General features: G+C 41.9%; 1 protein-coding gene across 3 annotated transcripts in view; it reads right to left on the minus strand.

Moving 5' to 3' along the window:
- Window positions 1-2,851: 2,851 nt before the first annotated feature.
- The window catches only part of Fhos (Formin homology 2 domain containing), a 152,707-nt gene continuing 134,884 nt past the window's right edge, over window positions 2,852-20,674 (minus strand). For all 3 annotated transcript variants that reach the window (XM_084589062.1, XM_084589060.1, XM_084589061.1), the window contains 10 exons: window positions 18,398-18,553; window positions 17,186-17,371; window positions 15,647-15,766; window positions 14,932-15,093; window positions 13,811-13,923; window positions 11,904-11,978; window positions 11,213-11,405; window positions 8,440-8,584; window positions 7,780-7,944; window positions 2,852-4,513 (listed from right to left, as the gene is read on the minus strand). In XM_084589062.1, coding sequence (XP_084445188.1) covers window positions 4,440-4,513; window positions 7,780-7,944; window positions 8,440-8,584; window positions 11,213-11,405; window positions 11,904-11,978; window positions 13,811-13,923; window positions 14,932-15,093; window positions 15,647-15,766; window positions 17,186-17,371; window positions 18,398-18,553 — 1,389 coding nt within the window. In that variant the 3' untranslated portion in view covers window positions 2,852-4,439. The remainder of the gene's footprint in view (window positions 4,514-7,779; window positions 7,945-8,439; window positions 8,585-11,212; window positions 11,406-11,903; window positions 11,979-13,810; window positions 13,924-14,931; window positions 15,094-15,646; window positions 15,767-17,185; window positions 17,372-18,397; window positions 18,554-20,674) is intronic.

The following is a 20,674-nucleotide window of genomic DNA, read 5'->3' on the forward strand; positions in this document are numbered from 1 at the left end:
TCTATATGAAGGAGGACGCGCTGCAACGTGAGCCCCCCCCCCCCCCCCCCCCCCGAACAAAATTTCTGGCTACGCCACTGGTTGGCATCATAGGCAGTCCTAGTAATATGTCATAGTCGTGATAGTCACGACCATAGACTAGTTATGACTATGACTAACTCTACTATAACCATAGTAGTCATCGTAGGCGAGGTTATAATTGTGGATATGCTCAGACTATGACTGTGGATAACTATGACTGTCACAAGCTGCCTCACCTATAGAGTGGAAGTTACGGGATCTCCTGCCTCACATATAGAGCAGAACTTACGGGATCTTCCCGTTCCTCTGAACATGCTTCGACATGACGTTCGGGGCAGCGACCGCGCCTCCTAAACGCGGCCACAGCACGCCCACGGCAGTGCGCTCTGGGAATATTCTTCCGGGCCTCTAACTCATCGTTTCTCTTCTTGTACGGCCGCCGCTACCGATCAACTCTGCGACTTCGACGCCTCACCTAACAAGAAAGCCGTGAGAATTCTTTTTGCCACAGACTGTCGGAATTAATCGAATACTGTTTTCGCTTTTGTTTAACCTTGATATGACTTAGTATTTTTACACTGTTTTCTGTGTAACCCTCGCCCATGCTTATTATATCTGGAATACTTGCTTTCTTATCTTTATAGTCTTCCTTTTATCGCAGTGTTTTGTTCTTTGTCGGGTTTTCCTGGTCATTTACCTATAGTTGTTTTTTATGACATTCATGACGTGGCGTTTAATTTTGTTTATACTCTGTTATTATGCAGTGTAATTTGGACTATTATCTATAAATATTCATTTGTTTGTAAAAGAAAGTGACCTTCTTGGAACTTATTACAGACGTACTTGGCTGGCCGGCCTAACCGTTAACTATGTTTTTTTTTAGTGTTCGCAAAGCTCATAGAGGGACGTCGACGGGTAACCGTGAATTGGATCCTGCGCCTCTGTTGACCGTAAAGGCGGGGGTTTGTTGATTGATATGATTAATCAATTCTTATTGATTATCAGATTGATTTCATTATTATCGATTTCTGGGTAATTGACAGGTGCGAATGACGTTTTCAGGTCTAACGAAGCATGAGTTGGTAATAAATGCTACCGCATTAAAAATATAGATCAGCATTTAGTGGTGCGAGGAATGAATAGCTGCTTGCTTAGCACTCGCAATATTCGGTCCGCATGCAGTTGCGTTGTATTTAAATTCGAAGAGATTTCGCAGCACACTCGGTCCAAATTTCTCTGGCGGAATTTGGTTTATTTCCTTACAAATTAAGTGGTAGCAATGCTTCTTTTTATGCTGCGTTTCTCAGACGATGCCAGCAGCTCGTATAAGTTATGTGTAAGCACACATGCCGTATTTACTTGCGTAACGGACCCATTGCTTTTTTAAACAAATGTTGACATCAGCGCTCTTAACGCGGGGGGGGGGGGGGGAGCGTTTTAAGAGGTTTATCTGCTGGTCATGTTTCTAGCACTGTTCGCTTCCACAGATGTTTGCTATTATTACGGCACGATTCAGTTCTGTGTTAGTGGAAGGCGTCGGCCAATCGCGGCGAGATATTTTGAACGTGCTGATTGTCCTTCAGGACCCCTACTGCGAGAAATACTGTTTTACAAAACCAAACACCAGGCTTGCGTAAGCGGATGCGCAGCAGCGTAGGGCGCCTCGATACCTTCGCCTCCGCCATCGAGACAACGCGCCCATAGCATAAGCGCCAAACAAGCACCGCTGGCGCTCCCATCGAAGACGCGCAGCTTTTTTGGCGTTCTGCCAAGTTGACTGAGCGCGTCACTCACGCAGCAGCTCGCGTCAAACCATGAACTCGCCGCGATGCACGGCTGCTGTCAAGGTCTGCGGTGCGCTGCAGACTGTGACAACGACGACGTGAAACTGTGGGACGGGAAAGCCTGAGCTACACAAGCATGTCTGTCTGTGTGTGTGTGTGTGTGGGGGGGGGGGGGGGGGGGGGGTAATTATACGAGTGGGTCAATTACGCGACGAAATACGCCCTGTGCACCGCGCACTGCAGGTAAGCCACTATCACGGTGAGCGCATCAGCTTCCAGGTTATACGTGTCGCTCGCCCCCCGGTTCGGCCCGGAAAATCGTGTTATCCGGGAACATATTAACTGGGAGAAAACCTAACTCTGTGGAACATTTTTACTACCCGCGATTTTGAGCGTATTAACCAGAAACACATCATTGAGGTTGTGCTGGCATCAGCTATCTTAAAGAGATGTATTGCAGCAAGAGTGACAAAGATGTTTATTTATGACAGCATTGCAGATGTCGTTTTTTATGTGCACCCTTTAGGCAGAGTCCGATAGCTCCAGGAAGACTTGAAAACTCAAATTCTGGATCTTTAATAGTGCTGTCAAACGAGCCTATCATTGTCAATTTAGTGACTGCAGGAAATTATTCTCACAAGTGCATTAAAACTTTGCCTGTTGCCTGAAATTTCCCTAGTTCTAAATTTGACCTCTAAAAGCTTGCTGTACATATTAAAAAAAAAAAAAAGAAATGACTTCTTATACAAGTCTACATGGTCTTAGTCTCAGAAAACATTCTACATGCCTTTTTCCCAGGGGTGACCCAAATGGCCCACCAACCCGACACACTCATTTGGGGCCAATACTGCAACAATATATTGTACATCCAGATGTCACAGTTTCATGAAAAAAACTTGAGAAGTTACATGTGTGACAAGGAATCTAAAACGGGCTGTGTGAATGTGTGGGCCACTATTTACTATGCTCTCTGTCTATAGCCCACTTGGGAACTTTGAACACAGCAGTTATATTCCAAAGTTCAGCGGGAGAAACAGAACAAAGGATTCAATCAAAGTGGCAGATGTCTTCTTTATTTGGCAATATTGCAGATGTCACAATCTTTTTTCGTACACCCTTTAGGCTAAGTCCTGAAAGATGTACAGGGGCAGCGACACTTCTACCCTTTCATATACCTAGACTTTATATTTTTAGCTTACCCTGCATAAGATCTCACATGGTGAAGAAAAGAAAAATAAAACAGACTAAACAAAGGACACACTTATCAAGAAAAAAAAAATATTTGGCAGAATGAGACAGTAACAGAGCAACCTTTGTTCAGAGCATGATGGATGTTGCACATCGTTTATGTACTTGTTACAAGTACCACTTTGCACTGCACCAGGCTCTGCGAATAAAGATAAGTGATGTTACCACCCAACTGAAGGCTCCTGACAAAGCACAATGACATTTTTTATTGTCATCAGAAGAAAACCTAATACTGTACATTTCAGTAAACAAACAAAAAGACTTAGGAAAGTCACAGCTTCTCTCTGTGCAGTCGTGTAAAATGGAACACAGATATCTTCTAGTATATGCTTATACCATGGCCACTTTGGCGCAAGTCAGTTGCAAGCTCAGCTTCTACAGTGGCAGTTGCCGTTGCAAGACAAACCTATAAGTCGATGCATGACATAGTAACTGAGAGAAAACATTTCTTATGTGTGGAAAATAGATCACAGGGGGGTTTCAGAACAAAAACAAATAAATAACCTTTCTCACTGTACAAAAACAAATCAGCTAACAAAATGCATCTGGCTTAAGTAACTTCACTCGTCATGGCCAAAGAAATGTCATGCCTGCAAATGAACCACACAAATGCTGTCTTTGTTGAGAGTTGCATTTCATCTTTCCAACCCATCAACAATGCTCAGCCTTCAAGAGTAGGAGTCAAGAAGATAGACAGACAGGAAATTTAATTAGGGTAAGAAAAAGACAGAAACTTTGCAATCACTAGACTACTCTGTATAGTACAACATATTTACACTGAAACTAGCACATCACATATGGAGTGATCGGTGAACCACAAGAGTATGTCCCATTTGTTTGCTAGCCTACATGCACTCGCATATTTTCCACATGTCAATTCTAAAACAGTTCCACTGACTGCAGTGAAAAAGAACTTTTCCGACTACAGTGCCTTCCTTACATGAGAAAAACGCAGACATGACCAAGAATGCAATTCGCTTGCAAACACCTTTCTAGAAAACTGGGACATCACACCATCTACATGCTAAACAGGACGGCAGCCTTGAGCACTACAGAATTGAAAAGAGCTGATATATCACACAGATTTTGCCACACTTCAGCACAAGTGTCGGCGCATGCTGCAAATAAATGAAACATGCTTTAACCCAGTCACAACACTGCCTTTCCTTCATAATCTCTAGCCAAGTAAGGCACACCCAATCTCAGTAAGCAGGGTGTGTCCTCGTACAGTGCTTGGAGAAAAAAAAGGCAAGGCAAGGCAAGGCTGTTTTACAGCATCCCTTGAGATCAGCTATATTTTCCAAATTCTGTCATGCTGAAGTCATGCAACGGTACTGCTCAGTATGAACCCCTCCCGGCACAATTGATCCAGATGTCAACTGCACACTAAGAGGACATTGCAGCCAGTGAACGTCGCTCATCCTCGGAAAGATCCAGCCCACTCTTGAGGGTTCGGCGAACTGTAGATGGCAAAAAAGAGAAGAAAACAGCGTGCTGAATGTACTGCCTTTCCAGCTGTTTTTAATCCAATAGCAATGTTTAGTGCTGCTGCTCAGGAAAATATTCACTTGAGCGGCAACCACTGAAAATGTGAAGTAAAACGACACACATTCACCAATGATACAATGTTCATTAGTTTGTTACAAATTTTTCTTGAAGTAATAGGCTTCTGCAAAAGCTGTATAGATTTTCTTTGTAACCATATGGCTGTGCTTGGATGGATGCTAACCAGAAATTACTGCTTTGCTATGAAAGCTAACAAATTGCTGCTTCCATCACTGATTCAATCAATGATACAAAGCATTATTTTAACAAACAGCGAAACCCACTAAGAATTGGCGCTGCACATAAAACAGCACAAGGGTGTGTTGTAACCGCAATGGTGTCACTACAGAACATTTTGGTGCTATTATGTAGCACAAAAAAGCCCAATAAGTGTGTACTATCAGCAACAAAAAACACACAAAAAAAAACACCAAGCAAACGCAAACAAGAGACCAGAAATATCAACCCATACCTGCAGACATACTACTGGACATAAAATACAAGCGAGATTCATTATCACTTCTGAATTACAGTCTTGTTGCCTTCAAAGTGAAATTGATCTGCTCTAGTAGTGAGTGTTTCCTGACTAACACCTCAATTTTCTGTTTGTGGTTTGCCTTGTTCAAATCTCATTTTTTTTGCTGCTCATACCAGCCCATAACTCCTAAAATATGTAATCTTCACACCAGCATAGCATGTACTTAAGGCCAGATATTTATATTACCATAACCCTGATATGTTGTTGATAACAAAATGCTCTCGTATTAGTTCCGTCTATGTGGTGCACTTTCAACTTGGCGAAGAATCCACTGCACCCTCGGCTGAAAGTAAACAGCAAACAGCAAAAGCTATATATAACACTAAGAAGTGCAAGGTAAATTAACGCTCCAGTTAAAAGGTGAATAGGCAGATGTGATAGGGGGTAGCATCCTCGAGAAACCCATTAGCTACGTCATGCACTGCAGCAGCAACACAGTTTGTACCAAGTAGCAAAAATATGAGTACTGCCCGAAGTGGCATGCATTTGATACATGCATATGCTTCAGGAAGCTGACCAGTCTATAGAAAGCAGCAACAAAGCACACGCAGCCTTTTATTGAACTACCATAGTCAAAAATCGTTTTTGAAACTCTGCTCAAACATCGTACAGCCAAAAGGTAGAAGTTTAGTGAAATAGATCAATCTTGCTGAAATTTTCAGTGTAAAATTTCCCCATAAACTTGCACAAGAGAAGCACGATATAGTCAGTAAATGTCCAGTAACTGGGAGGGACCTATTCTAAAGTTTTAGCACCGATTCGAAACTACTCGAGGATGTTCCGGAGGCAGACCGAGCGCTAGATGTCAGGCTGGCTTCCCCGCACGGGAATGGCTGCAAGTGGCAGCAGCAGGCTGGTATCGTGCTAAAAACTGAACCCCAGAATGTAAGCTATCGCCGTTTCCAACATCTCTGTCATGGCCGACATGAGCACAGGTGGCTACTGGAAGGCTGCAAGTCAACAGCCAACAATGCCGCTGGTTCCGGGGCGCTTATAAACAGGTGTGAGAGGTGCAAACGGTAATCAACACCCTGGCTACCACGATGCCCTGGCTACCACGGGCGCAGCGATGCCCGCCCGTTACAAAGGGTGAGGCCAGCAAATCCAATCCAATCCAATCCAAGTCTGTTCGCTCCTCCGTTTTACAGCCATTTCCTCGATTGCCCGAAGCATATCACGTGCGATCTCGCAATCGGAACGCTGGACGTCTCCGTAAACCGCCCTTTTAAGTGTGGATTTCGCCGTGCGTACAGTGAGTGGATGGCAACGGCCCTCCACCAGAAGACTCCAACTGGCCGACTGAAACGGGCATCGCTTGTGGCCGTTTGCCACCGGATACTCGAAGCGTGGGCCACGGTTTCGTTCGAGACTGTGGAAAAAAGTTTCAAGGTGACAGGGATATCAAACAGGCTGGACGGCACGGAGGATGACCTCATCTGGGACAAGGACGAGCCTGAAGTCCCGATGAGTTCGGAGGAGGAGGAGGACGACGACGAGGAGTGATGTTTTGGACACGGGACGAGTTTAGCGGAGGAGGACGAGGAGTTTTTTGACAATAATAAAGGCAGGTACCACTGTAAATAATTTTTTTCTCGGTCTTTTTTCTCATGTAATCGCCGCACCCCCTGATTTTCACCCCAATCTCGGAAAAGAAGTGCAGCCATTACACGCGTGTATACGGTACTTTACTTGTATTGTGTTCAAGCTCTTCATACAGTTCCTGCAATTTAAGACCCTGCAGCAGCATCAGAAAAACTGAAAAGAGAGTTTCAAGTGCCAGTGGCATATCAGAATTTTGATAAGGTTTCCGTGATCTGATTTCAACGAAGTCAGCATTTTTTTTTCACCCCCAACTGGGCTACATACCAAAGCCTCAGTTTTCCCACATGTTCAATAGAGAAGTGTGACAGTGGCAATAGACCCTTAAATGCGATTTTCTCAAGATTCCATTTATTTTGTCAAATGCCTTTGGCTTACCAAAACATTGATAATGTTTTCATGAACGGATTCCAGTGAACTTGATATGGTTGTTTTGAGCAATTCTTTGGATATAAAGCTTTCTTTTTTATCTTTAAACTTAACATACTATTAGCAATAAGGTTTCTAAAGAAGTTTTTTAAAATGAGAAATTACCATAACAGTCTGCAATAAATGACGTAATTAAGACATGCTATTCTGCTATATCTTTTCTTCCACGTGTCAGCATTTTATGCTGCACCTGCATGCTAAGATTCAAGAAGATACGTAGACAAAAAGAAATGAATTTTTGAAGACCATCGTCCCCCTTAATGGTTAGGATGTTTGTGAGGCAACTAATATGACTTCATGACATGGGACCAGATGTTTTGCAACTACAGGTTTATAATAAGTGCCAATAACCTGCTCCTGCTAAAGGCTAATAAGTTGCAACTACTGTAAAATATCTGTTTATGTGCTAAATATTTGGCTAGGTGGACCCATATTTCCTATTGTTGCTACCTAAAGATGGCACTGCAGATTTTGCTGACACAACGGTCAGCGGAAGCCTCTTGCTGCTGCAGTGCTAATGACGAGATGCTTGACAGCTATGGAGATGATGAGCACAAATGGCGAGTTTGTAACCAACTGTGGTGTCATGCCTGTGAGGTATAAAGCATGACGTACGTGACTTTCTATCACCGTAGCGAGCTTTCTTGCGAATGCGAGGCTCATTTCGTGCTGGCTGTGCTGTGGCTGTCTTCACAAGGCTCTCCAAGATTTCATCATCAGCATCGGTCAAGTTTTCATCCCTTGTTGGTGTGCTGTGGCGACCTAGAGTTCCTCCGGGACCTGCCAGCACAATATCTGTTATTTGGCTGTTGTTGCAACATGTACGACGTAAACCAACAGCCAGAAATGAAGCCAAAAACAGTAATTTACTTTAACCAGGAAAAAAATCAGGCTTTGGCAGAATACTCCTCAACATCATGGCACAAATAATTTCATGAAAGATGAGCATGTGCTGCATTGTATTCAACCAATTGGCATTAAACCGTCTTGATCTAGAAGTATACACATGATGCCCTGAATTTATCTCAGGAAGGCAATATAACTCATCTAATATACATACAGGCAGGGCCAATGTGTTGCTGAGACAAATTATGAGGCATACAGATGACAAGCTGTAATAATATTTCAATATTACCAAAAGTATTGCGAGGCCAAATGTTATCAGCCAATGCAAAACTGCGTAAGTACACAGCGCCGAAACAACCGACTGCTGTTAAATAGACGAGGTGTTGTATGGCATTCCTTTCATCATGCAATGCACATTCTTCAGCTTACCTTGAGGTATCCTTGGCCGAGCTCGCATGCCAGGTACAGTTCCCCACTTTCCGCCTTTAGGCTCATCAACATCAGAAGTTCCATTCCCAAGAAGCTGGCGGAGTTCCTGGTCAGCCTGCTGCTCTTTTGTCCTGAATTTGTCCATCTGTAGGGTTGCAGTGAATAATCATCAGCCAATGCTAGTTGTGCCCAAAAATTACAATTCCAACACTTCATTTTGCCCAGCCCATCAGCGGTTTTATACACCGCTGGAACTTTATAGCTTGAAAGAAATACTAAACACATTACTCTGATTTACATAATGGCTTAATGGCTATGCTGTCAGTAGTCAAGTGACATACTGATTTCAGCATGGGTGATAATGTCTCCCTCTGCTAATTTTGATGGCATTGAAGAAAAACATTGGAATCGGTCCAAAGAGGCAACAAAGACAATTTGTAACCCTCTTGTATAAATAAATAACTGTGACACATTGTCGGTTCCAGCAAGATCATCTCGTTTTCTAACGTATGAATGGTAATATATTACTAGAGCACATAAAAAGGAAAATCTGCCACCATGGTAGCAGCAATGTGTAATGTGAAATTCAGCTACGCCTCGAGACATCATGCTTAATGCAGCAGCAGCATCACCCCTCTATCACCACCTGCTTTCACAGTGTATATGAGAGAGGGAATGCTACCACACAGCTGACTTACTGTGGAGTACTATCGTCTGCGATGTAGGCGCTAATCCCCACTCTCCCAACAGAGCTGGCCTCCACATTTTTCAACTCTCGCCTACCGTGGTGCACTCCCAGTTCCCAGCTCCTAAATGCGATGTCCCTCTACCAATTTACTACACTTACTCATCACTGCCAAGAACACGTAGAAGGCCCATGCACAACCTCACATCCAAAATGTTTGTCATTATTCTTCCATATTACGTCATAGAGGAAGGAATTAGCTGCCACAAGATGAAGGTGCTGCCACAATCGAACCACACGGTCTTCAGACAATAGCATCTGTCGCGGTGGAAACCCTACTTTTTGCCAATTGAATTTCCTTGAAGACTCTGTCTTTACTGTAACAGTTATGTATATAATAATACTGAAAAATAAAAATCCTACAAAGACTTCAGGACGTAGGGTAGGCTAAACTTCTTTAAATTAAAATTTTTTTTGTTATATAAAGTCTTTGCTTTTCCTGGGTAAGATTCCTTATCTCACTCTGGTGTGGGTAACGTTTTTTAGCACTAAAAGAATTACATTTTCAAAACCTGCATGGCTGCGCTTATGTTCATGACCAACCATGAAGAATTTTGCAACTATGTGCAACGTATAGCTCTTTTGTGTTTAAAAAAAATAACAGAACAGGTATAGTCTCCAGGTTTAGCGGGTCCTTAAAAAAAATTTGGCTCAGGATTTTATGCAAATCGCCTGTAATGCACTGTTTACTGTTGCATTGCTTCAGTAGGATTTCACACAAAATATCATTTTTGTTTTTTCAGTTTGGGCGTGCATATTCCCACTGAGATGCAGTGTGATGCCGAGATGACTAACACCAACGACGGCGTTCTGGAAGCATTGATTCTGCACTAATCAGCATATGATGACCATAATTTTGTTTGGTTCTAGCAACGCCGCTCAACACGGAGTGCTTCTTCATATGCTAGCAATTGACAGTCTTCCACAAGCTCTTATTTGAAATTTTCATTGTTAACAGCAGGCACAGATGAGCTAAAGGTGATTTCCTGAATGGCACACTGATAGAGAAAGGAAATAAAATTCTTCTATGAAAAGGCACAAAATTCAAATTGGTCTTGAATTTTCTTAGGAGATGCGCATCAAAGGTGCATATGTCGGCCTTAAGACAGCGAAAACATCCAGGATAAATGCCACGCCCACTTTTTTTTATTGCAGCATTGCCTGATTATTCTTTTTCATGTCACCTGGTGTTTCACCAGTGCAGTACAGAGCACAGTGTTTGCCCGGAGTGAATCAGAGATGCCTCTGATTTAAATGAAATGGCATACATAATGAATGACGTGTAAGTCATCTATACCAGCTCGACAAATGATTGTGCATGTTCTATAATGTCATGTGCATCATTCTAAAGACAGAACACACCGCAAAAGTTTCATGCAGCTACTCCTTTAGGAAAGAGCTACACAGCTAAGTAAAAAAGAAGCCTAAAAATCAAGGGAGCAAATATACACGAAATAATGACTGTTGAGGTGAATACCTATCAGGTGACTATTGAAATCATATATCAATGTGCAGTTATTCAGTAAAAAATCAAGTTTTTTTTTTTTAGTTCCGTGCCAAATGCCTCAAGATGTCATTTTTTAAACAAATGACCAGTTTTCTTAGAAACCAGAGGTGCTGGCAGCATTATTTTTGCTCAATACATAGCACAAATACAGGAGACTCTCGAACTAGAATTATTGAAACTGATGCAGATAATTTTGCAGCACAGGATATTTATTTCCTCTTCTGCCTCAAAAATTAATATCTATAACAGTCTAGAAAAAAAATCTACGAAATATAAGAAACTTCTATTAAACAATCATTCTAGTTAAGTAACAAGAGCAAGAAGAGCTGATTACAATGATACCAGCACGGCTGCTTTACACCTAGCCGAGCAGATCCAGAGAAGAAGGACCCCGAACATTTGCTAAAGCATGTGGGAGATATAGAGCCTACCTTACCCCTTTAATCGTTAAGTGGGATGCAACCAGTTGAATTATAGCAAGAGTTAGCACTGCAATCTGGAAATTAGTGAAAACAACTTGCCTCAGTAATCATCTTCCCTCGAGTCTTGTTACGTTCACGGTGGTTTGCTTTCTTCTCAAACTGCTGTTGAACACGTTCCCTTGTTGTGCGGTATTCCAGGGCAAACTCACTGATCACTTTGCATACCTGCTGAGCTTTGGTTTCTCTGATTGCATGTGGTGGGCATCCCAAGTACACCAGCAACTTGTGAAATCTAAAAAGCAAAACACACACATACGCAGGCCTTTCATACACTGAACTACATATCTAGGCAAGCAAGAACTGCAGAAAAAAGTATTTCTGCAAACAGTTAATGTAAGCGAGCATATTTTCATCAGTACAACCTAGCCGGATTTTTCAAAGTTATGCATTCAAAGAGGGAATACTATGTTAATAGCAACCAAACCGCAGGGGACATATTTCTGAGAAGAATTAGTGCAAGTATGCATATCTTTTTATCAGTATAGTTTGACCAAACTCTCCAAAATTATGAGTTTAAAAGAGAGAACACTGTTTCTGTAGCAAGAGACAGATATGGAACTTTCTCATTAGTAAAAACTGCTGCTGTCATATATACCGTTTTTGAAAATTTTATGGTCAGTAGTCGGAAAAATGCAAATTCTGTCAAGGCGGCATGGCCATTAAATCGAAATGAACTAGTCAACATAAGTGAGTTTGCAAGAACCGAAAAAGTGTCAGACTGGCCAATTACCTGTTATGAACACGGCGGTGAATGATGCCCAGAATGACTATCCGTTCTGCACAATCATTGAGAAATTCTGAAAGTCTGCAAACAAAATGAAAGTTAATTAGTGTGTCCACCATAATAAACAACACAGAGAATAATTCGTGCTACAGCTGGTGCCTTCTGACCTAATCACACAGGTATAAATAACGGCACGTACACTTCTATATATAAAAAAGAAGAGCAAGACAAAGCGAACAAGCACTAGAAACAAGTAAAGCAATGAAAGCAATGTCTGTGAAAAATGAAGTCTATTCCTCAACTGTTTCCATTAAAGAAGCTTTCATAAAAAACGAAAAAAAACGTCAAAAACTCAACCTTAACTCACAAGATGTCTCAAGGCCTAAGGTGACAGAATAAAGAGAATATATTTTCTATCAACATAACTCAGAGGTACCAATTAAGAGCACAAGCACACAGTAGTTCTAAACGCTTTTCCACGCTGCATGAGTGCTGGCTAAACTTGTGTAGTTATCTACCATCAAGAGTAGACCTGCAATGTTGTTTTCTGCAGAAATTCAATGAAAACTTTCTCCATCTCCACCTCAAATTTTGCATTTGCGACCTATCTAGCTTTTGTACACGTGACGTCGTAGTATTTGGCAAGTGGGATTTTTTTATGTGCGCTGCAAAATGACGGCACAGCGGCCATGGGTGTTTTTCAGTTATCATCAGCCCTAGCAACCTTTAAGCCCACCCAGTGCGAGCGTGATATTTTAGGCCTTGACCCATGTGTTTTGACTGACTGGCAGCCGACCAGCTGCTAACCTCCTACTTCCATTGCTCACTGGTGACCTACTTCATACCGCTAGCCCCAAATATTTGCAAAATCTTGGATCCTTTTTCTTTTCAAATTTCAAGAGATTTATTATTCAGCTGAAAACCGAGATGAAGTAAGCACTCAAAATCCAGCTTCCTTAATGTTCACAAGGCATCTACAGCATATGAGAAAATGAAGGCAGCTACACAGCTTTTTGGTGCCACAAAATAAATTGTATGTAACTAAACTAAAAGTTTATTCCACGACATTCGAAAGATTTTCTTCAAATACACCACTTTTTTAGATTAAAATATTATATATATATCCAGTCTTTTCTTTTATTTATTTATTGATTGATTGATTGATTGATTGATTGATTGATTGATTGATTTAGAACTTTATTAATCCTGGCATAACTGAAAGGCTTCCTGCCTGTGCCCAGCACTGAAGCATGCTATATTCACAGTTACATCAGGCAGCCTATAAAAAAACTTGATACTAACAATTTCATTATCATTCTGGCTTTGCTATATGCGAATGACTGAATAGTATGTTAATATTCTCAATATTGTCAATATGTATGTGAGTTTGACTGTGAATAATTTTCCAACATGATAAAGTTCGTAGCCTCATAAGAATCTTATATGTACAACTCATTCACAATCTGTCAGAAATTTCAACTAAGCAACTGCAAAGTGCACAGCTGTTCGATATGTTTCAGCAGTGCCAACAGTCTTGTTCGAGACGACATATGCCTATGCGCGCAGTTAAAGATCAATAGGTTGGCACTTCAAATTAAGGTCTTGAAGTTAACATGGTGCTCCAAACCTGGTGATCAACACTCATGGCCCACGTGCACTGGATAAGATCTGAATGTATGGTGAGCCACTGGTGAGCAACAGTCATACTGCTCAGTGGCTGGTGCCTAATGCTAAATACTATATACTTCAAAACTTATCTATTGCGCTTGTTTTCTTCAAAAGATGCCCGTGCTACATTACAGAAAGCTTTGAACACCCATCAAAGTTACACCGTAAACTGGTTAAAGAGCACCTTCCATTTCTGTACACAAGTTATAGAAATTCTTCATGCTGCAATCTAGCATTCAACTTACTTGGCTTTCATGGCAGATCCATCGTGCTTTGCAATAACCTTCAAATGCTCCCATGAAGCCTTACAGTCACTTTCCATCTTGCTCAAGTTTTTTGCAACTTCATCGTAGTCAACCTTTTATTTGTGCAAAAGAAAAAGATACATGTGCCGATGTTTGAATGAAAAATCCTGGTCCCAGTTTCATTCCTCGTTCTTTGTAAATTTTTTGTGTCTTTCTTGTCCCAGCTGGCCATAAGATGGCATTTCAGAGCAATTTTTTCAGTCCTTTATAATAGACCCTGCATCCTGCTGCATCATGCCTTTTAATTACACCAGCTATGGATCACCAAATCAAACTCTGAAAATATTATTGGCAACAAAAGTTTATGGACACAACTGTGCGAAAAATATTCACTTCAGCACAGTCATATTGTCCAGTCACCTGATATGTGTCGAAGTATAAGCGGCCTTACATGTTCTATCCACCAGTAACAATACCAAGCATCTTGATAGTAAGGCAGAGCTACAAAAAATTATTTTCTGAGAGCACAGGTGGCATAAACTTTTGCTGTCAATAGAATACACACATACACATCCCTATCCTCAACCAATGTCTGCCTGCAAAGGTAACATCACAAGACAGTGCTTACTAACAATAGTACACATAAAAGGTTATAGCTATACCTATAGAAAAATAACTATCTGGTGTGAGCCATTTTGTTAATAAAGCCAACACAGCAAGCTGAATTCCACGTCATGTTTTCTATGGCCACTATTACTCTAAACCCTGCAAAAGCAAGCATTCAATGTTCCAATGCTCAAAGATCTAAGAGGCTGCAGATAACTCCGGTACCAAAAATTTAATGCATAATTGGAAATATGTGCAATTACTCAGCAAGGTGTTCTTTATGTGAAGACACACACAATATATAACAACTGCACACAAGGATATATAAAATATGGTCTATACTTTTACATTTTTAATACTAGAGCATAGCTCAGAGAAATGGTGAAAATTTTATTAACACAGGTACTGAAATGAAAAGCTATTTTCGATAGTTGTTGGAATGAAAGTTTTTCAACAAAGACTTCAAACAGCGGGTTTACTACCACTCAGTTATGCCAACGTCCAGATATACTCACCTTGGAACTCCTAGTGACAGCTCCGATCTCTGAATAGAGATCAGTAGTGTCCGGGTGCTTCTCCATGACCATATGGCACAAGTGATGCAACAATGAGTGCTTGTGAACAGTATCTTTGACTTCAGGGACCTTGGCCAGGTAGTCTATCTGAAAACCTTTCACCTAAAATGAAAGAAAAAAAAAATATAGTGCTGCACCTACACTTGCCAGGCTACAAATACTGCAAGTCATGATAATGACACAAAGCAAATGCCAAACTGTCAAATTAACAACACTACACCACTGTTATATGATAAGGCAATAGACAACATTAAAGGCTACACTGCAGGTTTTTTCGAATACTTTATTGGATGACCACATTCGACACCTTAGGGCTCCTTCTTCAGGGCATCACTACTGAGCGATGCAGACCACACTGGGTGAAAAAAACTTTATTCTGTTGAGGGGTTAGCCAACTTACAAGTGAGGCTGATTGAAATCAGCTCTTTTTCAACTGCTTAAATGCCCCTCAGCGTGAAAAATGTGCTCCTGTCAACTAATGCAACGAAAATGAAGCACCAACTAAAGCATAAAAGAGGCCTTCTGTAAACAGTTGCTCCCATGGCAAATCCTACCGTACACTGAGCGTGTTGATCCCCTTTCTGAATACTATACCCAATAATGTCATATGGAAGACAGTGTTTGCAAAATGAGACCCTTCCAACATGATGCCCACCTCAGCTCCATTGAGAAAATTTCCTATGGATAGCAAGGTGGCCAGGATAACCCTGAAAGTCTTGTTCGTTTCAATTTCTTCCATTGCTTGCTTCAAGTCCATAAGAGGCTCCGCAACTTCCTGCAAAATAACACCATTGCAGCACATAAGGTAAACTCTGCTGGATGGACACAAGAGACGGGCAGCCTAAAGACAACTGATTAACCACCATACAAGCTATAACTGAGTTTCTCTAACTGTAGGCAAAAAAAATCTATAGTAATATTTCGAAAATATTACGCATATGGCAGTTGTTTTATGGTAGTTCAATGCTTCATTGCTGGATGCACTGTCATAGTATAAGCAACTATGCTATACCAAAACAGAATTTTGCCATCTTACATCAATAGTCAGATCTCAATGTAATCAAACTGAGTAACAAATACCACACAGAATACGTAATCTCTGCTGAAGGTATATACAAAAGTCCATATACTTTACTTAAAGAACAAAGAACCCCAATATGATGCCAGTTCAAACTGAAATATTACCTTTGAGAAATATTAAATGTGCATATTTTAGCAAAAACAACTTTGCTAGAAAGAAAAAAATACATTTACCACATCGATACGGTGCTTCACTATACATGTACTTTTCAATGTAATTATGTGATGGCAATTTTACAATGAGGAAACTGACTAGCTACACATCATAAATCGTCCACAAGAAATATAACACATGTGGCATAACCAAACAAGATGCTTTGAGTTTTGGACAGCTTTTCTTCAACAATGATGTATGAATAATAAAATGTGAAGGTTAAAAAGCATCAAAACAGTGGAAAAAAAAATGCTCTTAATGATGTAATATATGCTGCAAGCCCAAAGACGGTACACAATCATGTCACCACACTTCATGTTACAAATTCAATGCTGTGGCAAAAAATACAAATTATAATTCATTCAACCACAAGTCGCTTAGCCAAGCAGTTCCTGCACTGAACAACCAAGGAAGTAAATCGTGATTAGGCCCTCTGGTTAAGATTACTGAAGCAAACAAAATGCTCACAGGCTGGGGGGCAGATTTAAGGATGGACAAAATGAGGAGGGGACAAGCGCCTGCCATAAAGAAGTCTTCTGTGTAAAAACCCCATGTGCCCCCAATTCCTAACAAAAAAAGATTTAAAGAAATGCGTCCTGCGAAAAGCACCTCCCCTCTAACTGCATCATCTCAGTGCTGCCGACTGCTGTTCAAGACTCAAGTGTACACACCCTCCATGGCATTCATTTAATAATGAATTTCTGCATTAATAAACAAAAAAACAACAACTGGAAATTATGTGTTGCATGTTTGCCTCAAAACAGTGCATAACACATACTCATTCGCCATGATAGCTCAGAAAACATGTCGTTTACGTACTCTTTGGCAAAATGCTACTTTGCTGCAAAAAATATAACTTCTGTTTTCTTTCCAGCCACATGCAATATAAGTGAAAGTCATAATTACTTGACATGTTCCTATTATGAGTACAGTCACTGCATATACAGAAAAGTAACAAACCCGCTCCATCACATCGTAGTCCAAGCGGAAAGCCCAAAGCCTGAGTCGAGCTTCAAGTTCACTAATGGACGCAAGTGTCAGAAGGAACTGCTCTGCATTGCCAAGAGGAACATCTGGGTTTGCCATCTGTGCCTCCATGATTTTGTTCTTCTCGTCTTCTCCAGGCATCATTGTTGTCAATATTTTCTGGAAAAATACGGAAAAGGTGTTCCTCAAGAGAAAAGTAATTGTAGTACTAATGAGAAAACAGAGGGAATTGCTACAAGACATGCCATAGGGGAGGACTCCAGAATAACTTCAACCCACTTGGGCTGGTAAATACTATAGTCTTGGAGTATTTTACACATCCATGCCCCATTGATATGCCAATGACACAGCTGGGATTAAGCCCCTCCCCCCCGCTCCCAAAAGACCTGCTGTTTGTTACAGGAACCAAAAATTTAAATCAGCTGATTGCAAAACAAAGGCGAATTAGTTAGTTATATGAAATTTTATGGTGCATAAGAAAATGTGGCCATCATGTGCCAAACACAAGGTAACAACAAAACAAAGACTCTGGATAAATTTGCAATTACCAATACATAAACACAAAACTGACACTGCCAATACAAATTTCAAAATGCAGGAAAGCTGATAAAGCACGCAGAGCTTCGTGAAATAATTCATAAGAAAATAACCAAGCCATAATGCTAGACAGAACATAACTAATTTTACCAAGATAACAGAGCACCACCAGCCCATGTTTGAGTTAATTATGATAAACAACGTAATTAAAACAAACTGAAGTATCCTTTCCTTCCAAAAGGGGATCCTCCAACAAAGGGAGGGCAGCCAATATCACAGCAGGTTTAGATTCAGCGCATCGCTATTTGCATATACATAAAGAGATGAGAGCCTTTAATTTATCCTTGAGATGTGAAGGCCGGTGTGGTACCATTGTGACAAAAGTAGGCAGGCTACATCAAAACTCGTTCTTTAAAGTTGCCAAGGCTATGGATTACTATGCCATCCCATGACAACCTCAATGAGCTGAGATACTTGAAAGCCTACTGTAGTATACTTGTGTATCCCCGACTGCAGTGCATGCAGCTTTAATAAGAAATGTTATTCAGGTTGAGCACGCACGAGCAATATCTCTGAATCTGAATAAATGACAGCACCAGTTCTGTCTTGCTTAGTCTGACTATACACTCCCCTCTTTTGAGCACTCACCTCAATTCCTTCTTTGTTCATGATGGTGCTGTCCATTTTTAAGATTGCAGTCTTGATTGTCCTCGGAGGTGGAAGCTTAGTCATACCAATGTTAATTGCATTAGAACGCTTGGCATCAAGGACTATGACTTCATTTTTCTTCCCTTCTTGATTCTTCTGCAACAGCCACAAGAGCACACCATAGTAAAAAAAAAAAGGAACCATAGGCGTTCTGATGCGTTGAGATCACAACTAAAAAACATAATAAGGGCCACAGCTTACACCTTGATGATCAAACGACCAAATATGCAAGATTCGTAAAAACTGAAAAGTGACTAAGAACTTTCTAACTACATGACAATTACTTAAATTAGGTGAGCAGGCTTGTAAAACCAAAGAAGCGACTATCCTTACTTAAAGCACAACATCTTGTACCCTGGTTTCCTTGACACAAGAATGTTAATGAGCCAGCGACAAGTCACTGCTTAGCGCCTCCATGCCTACATGCCAGAAAGCTAAAGTAAGCCCAATAAGCTAGAGACATGCCAGTGAGCTAAAGCAACATAGCAATGTGCAACATTGCTAAATAAAGTACCAGTAAAACTGCATTACGTACTACAACCTGTAAATATATATATATATATATATATATATATATATATATATATATATATATATATTGAGATGTGGATTTAATAGTTCGTTTGAACGTCTAGCGCTGCCAGTAATTCGGGCAGAGCAGGGTCGAATTGCCAGCCGCAGGGCACAGCTTCAGCACGAGAGATGGGCGCCAGAGCCAAGCGATGGTGATGGCGATGCCGCAGCATTTTCCGTTCTTTGTCTTCTTTACATTTCCCCCACGTGAAGAAGTCGCCATCCTGGCGACTCAGGGAGAAGAGACGACCAGAGGGTTGTAATATGGCTTGAGGCGGCTAACGTGGACAATCTCGCGGCCGCGACGGCGGTGGTCGGAAGAAGGGGTGACTGGCTCGATGACGTAGTTCACAGGGGATGTGCGTTCCAAGACGCGATAAGGTCCGTGGTATTTGGTGTCTAGTTTGTTGGTGGCAGGAACGCATAGCCAAACGAAGCTGTCGGCCTGGAACGTGGGAGCAGGAGTATCGGTATCATGCTGATCTTTGCGATAGCCTTGAGTGTTGGAGGTAAACGTGCGAGCTAGCTGACGGCATTCCTCGGCCTTCTGTACAATGTCTGACAAAGCACTGTACTCAGAGGCATCTGGATGGTATGGCAAAATTGTGTCCAGAGTACATGATGGTTCACGGCCGTATAAGAGGAAGAAGGGCGAAAAACCAGTTGTTGCTTGGGTGGCAGTGTTGTACGCGAACGTTACGAATGGCAGTACTTGGTCCCAGTTCGAGCTTCCAGATTCAGATGTAACATACATTGCGAGCATGTCCCCAAGCGTACGGTTGAAGCGCTCCGTGAGGCCATTTGTTTGCGGGTGGTACGCAGTTGTAGCTCGATGTATCGATTTACAAGACGACAGGAGCTCTTGGACTACTTCGGAAAGAAAGACACGACCTCTATCACTCAGTAGCTCGCGGGGGGCGCCGTGTCGAAGAATGAAGTGGTGCAGAAGAAAATGGGCTACCTCTCGAGCTGTCGCCGCGGGAAGTGCAGCAGTCTCGGCGTAACGGGTCAGGTGGTCGACGGCGACGATGACCCATCGATTACCAGCGGCACTGCATGGTAGCGGACCATAGAGGTCGATTCCCACGCGATCAAACGGGCGAGCTGGACACGGTAAAGGCTGAAGAGGGCCAGCAGGGTGGCGAGAAATCTTGCGTTGTTGACAGGCGGTACAAGAGCGAATGTAGCGACGTACGAAATTGTACATTCCCCGCCAGTAGTACCTTTGACGAATTCGATCATATGTTTTGAGGACGCCGGCATGAGCGCTTTGCGGGTCACTATGATGGTGGGCACAAACCTTGGAGCGGAGGTGGCGCGGAATGACAAGAAGCCACGTTCTGCCGTCTGAGTTGTAGTTCCTTCGGTAGAGAAGGCCTTCCCGAATGGCGAAATGGGAGGCCTGTCGGCGGAGTGCCCGAGGATGCGTAGCCGCGGAAGTAGTGCCAAGGATATCTAGCAGGTTAGAAACCCAAGGATCTTGTCGTTGCTCGAAAGGCATATCCTCAATGGTGAGTGCTGACAAGAGTGTTTGAGGAGGGGACGATGAGTTAGGCGAGCACACCGGTGACCGAGAAAGAGCGTCGGCGTCAGAGTGCTTGCGGCCAGAGCGGTACACTACACGGATGTCGTATTCCTGAAGCC

This window comes from Amblyomma maculatum, chromosome 1 (genome assembly GCF_055883805.1).
Source record: "Amblyomma maculatum isolate TAMU_Amacu chromosome 1, ASM5588380v1, whole genome shotgun sequence".
Lineage (NCBI taxonomy): Eukaryota > Metazoa > Arthropoda > Arachnida > Ixodida > Ixodidae > Amblyomma > Amblyomma maculatum.